Source organism: Muntiacus reevesi, chromosome 5, assembly GCF_963930625.1.
Source record: "Muntiacus reevesi chromosome 5, mMunRee1.1, whole genome shotgun sequence".
NCBI classification, from domain to species: Eukaryota; Metazoa; Chordata; class Mammalia; order Artiodactyla; family Cervidae; genus Muntiacus; species Muntiacus reevesi.
In genome coordinates this window covers 35,932,969-35,942,568 of record NC_089253.1, presented here as the reverse complement: position 1 = coordinate 35,942,568, position 9,600 = coordinate 35,932,969, and the positions used below count along the sequence as shown (strand labels likewise).

Genomic DNA, 9,600 nt, shown 5'->3' with positions numbered 1-9,600 from the left:
CTTCCCTCCTCCCCTACAGGCACACTATTCTCTGGAAGCTGGTCAGTCCCAGAAGTTTGGGAATGGGATGTGCCCTCCTCATTCCTCACAGCCCAGGAGGGAAGGATCCCTGGTACCAGCTTTCTTCCTCACTCCCTTTCTCCCTATTTGGCACCTGCAGGGAGAAACAGCAGCTCCGCAGAAATGGGTTTAGCTGGAGAGGGAGCAATCAAGGCAAGCCAGACTTTTAGCAAATACATTTTATCCGGAAAGAGATAATAAAATAGCGTGCACTTTATTTAAAACCAACCAAGCGCCAATAAAAATATATATATATATATCACTGCAGCTGTGATTCCATTTCAACCTCAACAGTAAGAACTGGGCATTTCTTTACTCTTCACATCGTGTGCAGGGCCTGGCAGAGGTCACCCACCTCTACCAGAGCCTTGGAGGAAAAATGAGTGCCCCTCCCCCCGCCCCCCACTGGGGACATCTCAGCTGCAGAGCATGAGAAGGGGCTGTGTGGTACATCTCTGCTGTCTGTGTTGCACTCCTCCTGGGCCACTGATCGGCGACTCCTTGGTGGCAGTGACGGAGAGATGGAGAACCGCCTGGAGCTGTGCAGACAGGAAGATGAGTACTCCTTCCTCCTTCGGGGCCTCTGAAACCCCCACAGGGGAGCTCACGGCCATCGCAGGGTCCTACTTGCAGGCACAAGCCTATAAAGCAGTCATCTTTTGCTCTGGCTGAAGGGAAATCAAGAATCCGAGAGGAACCACTTTCCTCTTGACACAAAGCAGCCACAGGGCAGTTTCTTACATACAGTATGGCAGCAGCAGGCAAACGGAGAACCCCGCTGGCTCGGATTAAGGCACTTGTAACAGACTCAAGGTATGTTTCAGCCCAGGCCCCAGGTGGGAACTTCCCCACTTCTGTTTGCCCTCAGGCTCCATGGGCCCTGCCTCTCCCCAACCCCCCACCGGGCAGTGAAAGGGACAGGAGCACGCATTTAGGGACTGGGGTTTGGTTGGAGTACAGGGCTAGGAGGAGAAGACAAACAAGGATGGAAGCAGGGGACTTGGCAAAGGGAGAGGTAGAGAAGGACAGGAGGGAAAGAGCACTGGAGGAAGGCAAGTCGTGGCTGAGTCATGGAGGCCATCGGCAGTAATGGGGTGTTTGCTGAGAGTGGGTGCAGAAGCTGGCAGGAGCCCCCCGCCAACCGCCTGTCCTGCTAAGGCAGGCTGGGAGCAGAGAAAGAGTGGGGAGAACCAAGCCCAGACAAGAGAACCTCAGAGGACAGGGCCCCTGGGGACAAGTCGGGGGATGGTCTTCCTCTCTCGGCTGAGGGGACTGCAGAGAGAAAGGTCTGAAAGGTTCAGAGACAGGGCGAGAAAGGGGCAAGGGGCTGGAAGGAGGGTTGTGCGACCCAGAAGCAGCTTGGCTCTTTGGTATGATGCAGGGGGCGGCATCCGGCGACCCTCTCACTCCTCCTCCACGTTCCGGGGCCCCTTGACTGCTCGCCTCTGCCGCCAGCGCAGCTCCTCCACCTGGCGTTCCAGCCCCCGTACCTTGGCCTCCAGCTGGGCCCCTGAGGCCCGGGTGCCAGTGAGCCGGCTCAGCAGGGCGTAGAGGGTCAGCAAGGCGAGCAGGAGCAGCGCCCGGGTGGAGGGGTCGGGCACGGACCTCACCAGGGCCACAAAGGCGGCCAGGAAGAGGGCAAGCTTCAGGCCCCACAGGATCCGCCCCAGCAAGGCCAAGACCAAGCCGAGGAGTAGTGACAGCAGCCAGTAGGCAACCAGGGCGCCCGCTCCCCACAGCAGGAACGTCTGGACTTGGCTGGGGGTGAGCTGCAGGCCCTGGGTGAGGTGATCTCCTGGAAGGGGAGAGAGTTATAGAATCAGCCACGCTGGCACGGTGAAGGGAGTGGGGAGTGCTCTCAAGGACCAATTAAAAGGGGAAGAGCCAAACCCCCTTAGCCAAGGAAAAATCCTTTCCCCTTGGGTCATGGAGCTTAAATCCCAGCATCGGGTCCAGCTGGACTGTGGGCAGACTCCTTCCCTTGGTTGAGTCTGTTGCATTTATGAAATGGGAGTGAGCCTCTGTGGGTACTGGTTAGAAGAGACGCTATGGCTTAGCACGATGCCACAGTTAGTAGCCTGCTCTTAGGCGTGCCTCTGGGGAGACCTGGGAGGAGTTAAATAGCTAGGGAAAAGTTTAGACCTTGAAAAGATAAACTCTCACAAACAGGAAGTGACACGCTAAGCTCCAGCTGACCTAACCAGTTCTCTGCCACTCACCTTCTAGCCCCAAGGTGTTCAGCAACTGAGCAACGATCCCAGACAGCACGAAGAAGGCCACGCAGACGGCTGACGAGATGGCCCACATTATCTGCGCCAAGGTCTGTGGGAAGAGGAGGGCACGAGATGAGTCCATAATTAATGATGCTCTTCTCCTCCGGGCCTTACCACCACCGGCCAGGAACGCCTCCACCTGCTTCTCGGCCTGGCTGAGGGATCCCTTCCACAGCCACCTTCGTGTGTGTGAGGATGGGCCATTTCTCCTTCCTGAGCTGGAACTCATCACACTGGGGCCCTAATTCAACTGATGTGCTCAAATACTTTGGTGGTGGTAGTGGGTGAATGTGGGTATGTGGGGGAATCATCAAATCCCTGAAGCAATCACCCTGTAAAATTTGGTGGTGGTGGGGGGGCTCCTCCTAGCCTCCCAAGTATTGAAGGTCTGGGAAGCAGCATCCCTGAAGGGCTAGAATGTTTCAGTGACAACCAAGTCAATCAGCTCTTCTGTATTATGGATCTTATAAATGGTAAGATCTTTGTTTCAGGTATTCAATAAGACCTATCAAAAGTATGCGGCAACATGCTTGGGATGCCACTGGGTAGAAGAGACAGCCCTGCCTTAAGGCCCTGAGTCATCCCCACTCCCCCCTCTCCAGGTGAAAGAATGGACTCAGGTCTTGATATTTTGCCAATTTAAGACTTTAGGTCAGATTTAGACCAAAGTCAGACACATAGTCACCAGTGACATAGGTTTACAAAGACGGCTCATTTCCCAGTCTTTCTGGCAAGAAAAGGCAGGGATAAGGGAAAGAGCGGGGTAGAGCTAAAGGCTCTGGGGTAGGAATGAAACAAAGTGGGTCCAAAAGGCAGGGGCTGTCTAGCTTCATTCTGTGGAAAAGGGAGGCTCTCTGCCCTGCAGATTATGATACAGAGGATGTAGAGTCGAGCGGCCATAAACAAGACAGCTCCTCTGTCCTCAACGTGTGCGGTCACAGCAGGGAACACCCTCCTTACCTCAGAAACCAGGTTCATGGTTTCTGCCCCAATCGAGGCATCCAAGGTTCCCCGCACAGAGCGACCAATCTGGCTCAAAAGATCAACCGGGGCCTCCCTCTTCTGCTGGCCTGGCGTCACGAAGTCTCGATGTGACTGGGAAGACGCTGAGTGCAGGAGCAGGAGGGCCACGAGCACCATCAGGACGACTTTGATCAGATGCTTGCCCCATGGCGAACTGCTGCCTGAGCCTGCCATGGCTGGATCTGCCAGGGTTTAGAAGCACGGCATTTGCGAGGGCCCGAACTGGCAGAGAAACCCACTGTCCTGGGCGTGACTTGCCTCAGCACCCTCCTTCACCCCTCCCTGTTAGTTGAGAAACGCAGAACTGAGACTTTCAACCTCAGCTGGGTATAACCATCTGCTTCATGGGTTCCTCTTTCACATTCTTTCCTGCTTGCATATTAATAAACCAGTAAGTGTAAGTCAGTGCCTTAAGGTGGATGAGAAGCTCTCTATGATGCTTACTCCAGCTCTAAAAACCTGAAGGCCCGCCTCTGTGTATTAGGTGCTTTGGGCATTAAAAAAAAAAAAAAAAAAATTATAAGACTTTGTCCCCAAGGAGGTTATAATCTACTTTAGATAAAGTTTATATATATATATATATATATATATTTTTTTTTTTTTAACTTAAAAATTGCACTTAAATAGGATTACCACTGTATAAAGATGTAAAGAAACGTGCTTGGTTGGGTGCTCAAATAAGAACACACTGTACACAGGCCATTTGTTCTGCAGGAGTATAATGTGAGATGGTCCTTATTCTCCTCACCACTATGGGTAGAGAGGAGAAGAGGCTGAGACTTAGGACTTAAGCATCTGCCCAAGGTCACTGGGGCTAAGGAGAAAGGCCAGGATTTGGACCCAAATTTCGGCTTCCAAATCACAGAAGTGAAGGTGGACCACAACTGTGGTTGCTCACTGGAAACATCTGAAAGCGTCACAAACTATTGATGCCTCTGCCCTAAGACAGGATGTTCTGATGTCACGGTGAGTATGGCCCGGGCTTGGACCTGCAAAAGCGCCCCACAGGTTTCCACTGTGCAAAGTCAAGATCCACTCACACTGAATGACCTCAACTCCCTAGCTCCCAACGAAGGCAAAGAGCTAAAGCACAACTTTTAAGGAACAATATTATTAATAATAAAAAGTTAACCATGGGCCACCTATCTCATTTAATCCTCATAACAACCCATTAGGTAGGCTCTTATCCCCCATTTTAGTGATGAAGAAACTGAGGAAGGATAAGTAGTAAGTAGGGGAGCCAGAATTTGAATTCACGTACACCTGACATCAGGCTTCCCTGGTGGCTCAGCGGGAAAGAATCTGCCTGTAGTGCAGGAGACAAGGAGACTTGGGTTTGATCCGTGAGTTGGGAAGATCCCCTGGAGGCAGGCATGTCAACTCACTCCAGTATTCTTTCCGGGAGAATCCCATGGACAGAGCAGTGTGGTGGGCTACAGTCCGTGGGGTCACAAAGAGTTGGACACTGAATCAATTTAGCATGCATGCACGTGACATCAGCACCCTCACATATACCACCATACTGTATACTCTTCAACTTAAATCTCACAATTGATTTGGAAAGTCACACAAGAGATTATTCATGAGCTAAAATAGACTTAGCATCTACCAACCCACTCCATGAATTACTGGTGATAATTCACTTAACTGCTTTGTGTTTTATGCTCTGATCTCCTCTGTAATGTGATGCTGTAGGCAAGTTAAGACCCAACAAGTATCGACTCATTGAAGTACCAGTGAATTTAGCCAAGAAAAACGTTTTCAGTTCCAACTTCTATTTGCTACCGTGCTTGAGAAAAGTCAAACAGCACCGACAAATTCCCTGTTCTCTTACAGGCTCAGAAATGAACCTGCAGTTCCTGGGAGTGTTGGAGATTCAGACTTGAGAAGCTGAGGCTTAACCAGGCCCCTGAGGCAGGAGCAGTCAGGTGTTTGAAGTTTTTATAGCTACCAGGGCCCTCAGGTAGTCAGCCAGAAATCAAGGAAGAGGAGAAGATATTCTCATTCTTGTTTAGTGGGTAGGAGGGTCCAAGAACTGGTTACAAAAATATCACATTTGGGGCACTTTCTGGCACAGAAACAGATGCTCTAAATCTCTCCTGAGACCTGTAGGATCAGGCAGGCTGCAAAACACGCAGTTCAGAGGGAACAATCTCAGGTTAGGAAGCCTTCTACTCTTTTCCTGGCACAAATCAAGAACCAGATGGTTCCTGCCTGCCTGTGGTCAGAGATGAGGAAAGCACTGGTCAGTTCCTGGTCTATCTGGGTCATGACCGCACTGAGGACTTAACGAGCAGGGTTGCTATCTTGGGTTGGATTCTATATCCAAGGACCTCCATACGGAGGGATCCGATGATGTCTCCTATCTAGAAGGTCAAGGTGACGTGAATTGCTCCCCCCCCACCCCCAACTGGAAGCCTCCTGCGTTCTGTGCCAGCCTCAACTTTCAGGCAGCCATTTGCTGCAGTTCAGGGGAGTTGTGTGTGCTCAATCGCTCAGTCGTGTCCGACTCTTTGTGACCCCAGGGGCTGTAGCCCGCCAGGCTCCACTGTCCATGGGATTCTCCAAACAAGAATACTGGAGCAGGTTGCCATTTCCTCCTCCACAGTTTCTTCCTGACCCAGGGATTGAACCCTGGTTCCTACATCTCCTGAATTGGCAGGCGGATTCTTTACCACTGAGCCACCTGGAAATCTGAGGAGACTTGGGGGACCTTGAAATAAACTCTCCACAGTGAGGCTGGCATTGCCTGCCAGTCAACCTTCGGAAATGTACCAGAAACCAAATCTAACCCGATTCCAGAGTGAGCCCTTTGGAGATAAGACAGCAGATTACTGGCTACTCCCTTTCTTCAAAGGCTTCCCTGGTGGCTCAGATGGTAAAGAATCTGCCTGCAAGGTAGGAGACCTGGGTTTAATCCCTGGGTCGGGAAGATTCCCCTGGAAAAGGGACTGGTTACCCACTCCAGTATTCTTGCCTAGAGAATCCCATGGACACAGGAGCCTGGCGGGCTACAGACCATAGGGTCGCAACGAGTTGAACACAACTGACTAACACTTTCATTTTCCCTTATTTCTTCAAATTGTTTTCTTTAAAGGATTCCTCTTCATTTCTTCTTCAACAAGGGTCTAACTCATCACCATGATACCCCCTCACTTCATCCCAATCAAATACTTTTGATAAAAAGAAGCATGGGAGTCAGGGGCTGCAGCAACCGTGAGCTCTGAGAGGAAGGATGTCTTAAACGTCTCAGCAAATAGCAGGCACTCAAACAACAACAAATTGTGTGCTGCTTTATAATTTACAAAGTGCTTGTTCTTTCACCATCTCATCTAAGTCCACAACAATCTTATAAGATACTACTATTTCTCCACATTTACTCAGAAAACTATGGCTCAGAGAGATCAAGTGTTCAAGTTCACACAGCAGGACAGGGAACTGACTCCAGAACCCGGGATCTAAACCTTGCCCTTTTGCTCCTTCCATACCCCACCCACCCTGCCTCACTAAGACATGGTTGCTGCCCTCAAGGAGTTTAAAGTTCTGCCCCCAAATCAACCACCTCACAGACAGAGGACACCCAGACTCCCACAAGGAGACCACCCACCAGAGGATGACCCACCTGCTGGGCTCACAGGTCATGGTTCTGCAGCAAAAAGCCAGGACTAGACCTGCCACTTTTGTTTAGGCAGCAGCAATATGGCTCGGGCAGGGACAGGCTGAACTGGGGAAACTGCTTCATTTAACTGTGGTAGTGAGAACGCACTATATGTTTAGCTGTAGTTTGCTAAGAGGGTAGGGTGGGGCGGTCCCCAGACTCCCTGCCAAGGCTCCTTCCTCCTGGCCGCTTCCTCTCGAACTATAAATCACAACGTGGCAGGAGGGGCAGCTGATTTTGTGCCTTCTGCCGCTCCTGATTTCCCCATCATTGTAGAAACTGCCCCCATGGAGCAGCAGTTCTCAGTTGTGGTTGCCATGAGAAGGGCTCGAGCCTCCTCAAGCTGGAGTGTCTCTGTCCCACCTACACCCTCCAGCCCCTGAGGCTTCTTTACTGGGACTCTCCCCAGAGTCAGGTTCAGACTTTTGTTTTCAGAACTCCTTGCAGATTTCTGATGCATAACAGGACAGCTGCCACAAATGATCAGCAGCACAGGGAAAAGTCTACTGTTCCGGCAAAGCCCCCAAAATGCAGCAGTGTACAAAGCACTCTAGACTTTTCTGTCCCAGGCTCAGTTCTGCCATACACTAGAAGCCACTACTGGACTTCCCTGGCAGTCTAGTGGTAAACACTCCATGCTTCCAGTGCAGGAGGTGTGGGCTCAATCCCCGACCAGGGAACTAAGATCCCACAGGCACTGCAGCGCGGCCAAAAGAAATAAAATTTAGAAGCCACTACCTTCTACTTTATTACTTAACCTGTCTGAGTTTCAGTCTCCTCAAATCTAAAATGGGATCAAACGAGGTTAAGAGTTAATGAAAGTAGTTAACATGTTTCTACAAGAACTTTGTAAACTATAAACATATATAGGAAAGTTGTAGCCCACAAATTGCTGACTTACCACTCATTGCACTGTAGCATAATTTAGAAGTTTTTATGCCTGCCTTCCCCAATAGACTTTGAGAACCTCCCCTTCAGACTTGACAGCTAACCTTCCTTGGAATCCCCAGCACCTAGCACAGAACAATGACTAATAAATGCTTGTTAAATGAATGTTAGAAGCCCGCCAAGAAGCGGTGAGCATGGTAACGGAGAGCCACGGAGAGGTACGGAGAGGACTATTTTAAAGTTGATCCAAATATGCAGCGGCCACTCGAAAACCACAGCTGCGTGGAAAGGAAGCTCCTAGACCGGGTGAGGCTGCTACTCGGGAGTATGAAGTCAGCGTCCTGGCAGGTGGGGGCAGCTCCCGCTAAACCCCTAACAGCTGCTGCCCAGCAACTGTTTGGGGGCAGGGCGGCGAGCAAAGGGGCAGCTTCCCGTGCGCACGGCGCCTTCCCCAGGGCCCGGCCTCCCCGAGACAGGGTGTCAGTGGCATGCTTGTGCTATTTCGAACAGCGTGTCCCCTGCCAAGGCGGCTGGGTGACGTCGCCGGCAAGGGACGCCGCGCGGCCCAGGGGTTCGGGGTACCCCCAAAGGGCTCGGAGCGAAGCCGCGGGAGGCCGAGCCGTAGGCGGGAGTCGGGGTCGAGGGGCTCAGCGCTGGCCTCGTCCCGCAAACCTGACAGCCGCGTGTCCTCCACCGGACATCGGAGCAGCACCTCAAACTCTCTTCTCCCCGGAAACGCGCGCCTCCCCTGTTACTTAGTAACGACGCCCCCTGTTGCATAGCAACGAAGATCCGGCTCCGCAGTTAAGATTGCCCGCCGAGCGACTTCGGACCCCTCCCCACAAGCGGTCGCCAGGCCTCGCGGCCGCCGGACTCCCACCTATAACGGCCGACGCCACCGAGTCCCGCGTGCAGCCCCCGAGCCCCGGTCTCAGCTTGCACTCACCGGGCTCTGGCCACCGCTGCTCTTCACGTGCGACTTCACTAAAATGCGGCACTACACCCGCGCCTCAACTCTGGGGCGTTGGTTTATCGTCTGCGCACGCGCAAGGCGGCACGCGCCCGGACCTGCGGGCCTCCCAAAAGGCCCAAACCCCCGGGTCGGCGCATGCGCTCTACTCTCTGCTTGCGTATTTATCCCAGGCATTCCCACTGGGAGAAGAATGGGGTCGGAAGTTCGAGCTAGGAACGGAAGTTTCTGGCAGGAAAGGGGAAAGAAGTGACTATATCTGGGCTACAGAATGGGTAAACTTCATTTTTTAATTTGGAGTGGAAGCTTATCCGCCTCAAAAAAAAAAAAAAAAAGAGAAAAGACCCTTGGCATTTCGGGCATTGTAGTTCTCCAGCTATGTGGGGCCTCCGGCGGCGTTGTGGGAAATGTAGTTCTAAGAAAGAGGTGCTTGAGCGCACCTGGTCTTTTGAGAAAAATTTTCGCGCTTAACAGACACAAAGAGGAAAGGGTGTTAGAGGAGCAGTAAGAGGCGCTCAACCGGGAAAATGCATCCTTTCCTAATGAGAGCGTTTCCACACCTTAATAATGCAGATGATTCCTAAATGTTCTCTCAGTTTTAGGAAGGGAAGGTCACTAACTTCCAGACCCGTTTCAATAAAAAAGGCAGCACTGTGAGTGAGAACGCCGCGGGATTTGGAATGACGAGGTCTTTAGCCTGCTTTGTTATTCTGGCAGGTCACTTCATC

At 51.7% G+C, this 9,600-nt stretch overlaps 1 protein-coding gene across 1 annotated transcript; it reads right to left on the bottom strand.

Annotated features, from left to right (window-relative positions):
- Positions 1-238: 238 nt before the first annotated feature.
- Positions 239-8,996, bottom strand: TMEM109 (transmembrane protein 109). The gene is made up of 4 exons (XM_065937431.1): positions 8,849-8,996; positions 3,294-3,538; positions 2,280-2,382; positions 239-1,855 (listed from the first exon to the last, which is right to left on the bottom strand). The coding sequence occupies exons 2-4, from the start codon at positions 3,528-3,530 to the stop codon at positions 1,464-1,466; spliced, it is 732 nt and encodes a 243-aa protein (XP_065793503.1). The 5' UTR covers positions 3,531-3,538; positions 8,849-8,996; the 3' UTR covers positions 239-1,463.
- Between the last annotated feature and the right edge of the window lie 604 nt (positions 8,997-9,600).

Excerpts from the sequence above, each read along its gene's own strand:
- TMEM109 (XM_065937431.1), bottom strand. The coding sequence starts at position 3,530 with ATGGCAGGCTCAGGCAGCAGTTCGCCATGGGGCAAGCATCTGATCAAA. Across the intron at positions 2,383-3,293 it reads CCATGAACCTGGTTTCTGAG|ACCTTGGCGCAGATAATGTG; the intron begins GTAAGGAGGGTG and ends CTCTTCCCACAG. Across the intron at positions 1,856-2,279 it reads GAACACCTTGGGGCTAGAAG|GAGATCACCTCACCCAGGGC; the intron begins GTGAGTGGCAGA and ends CTCCCCTTCCAG.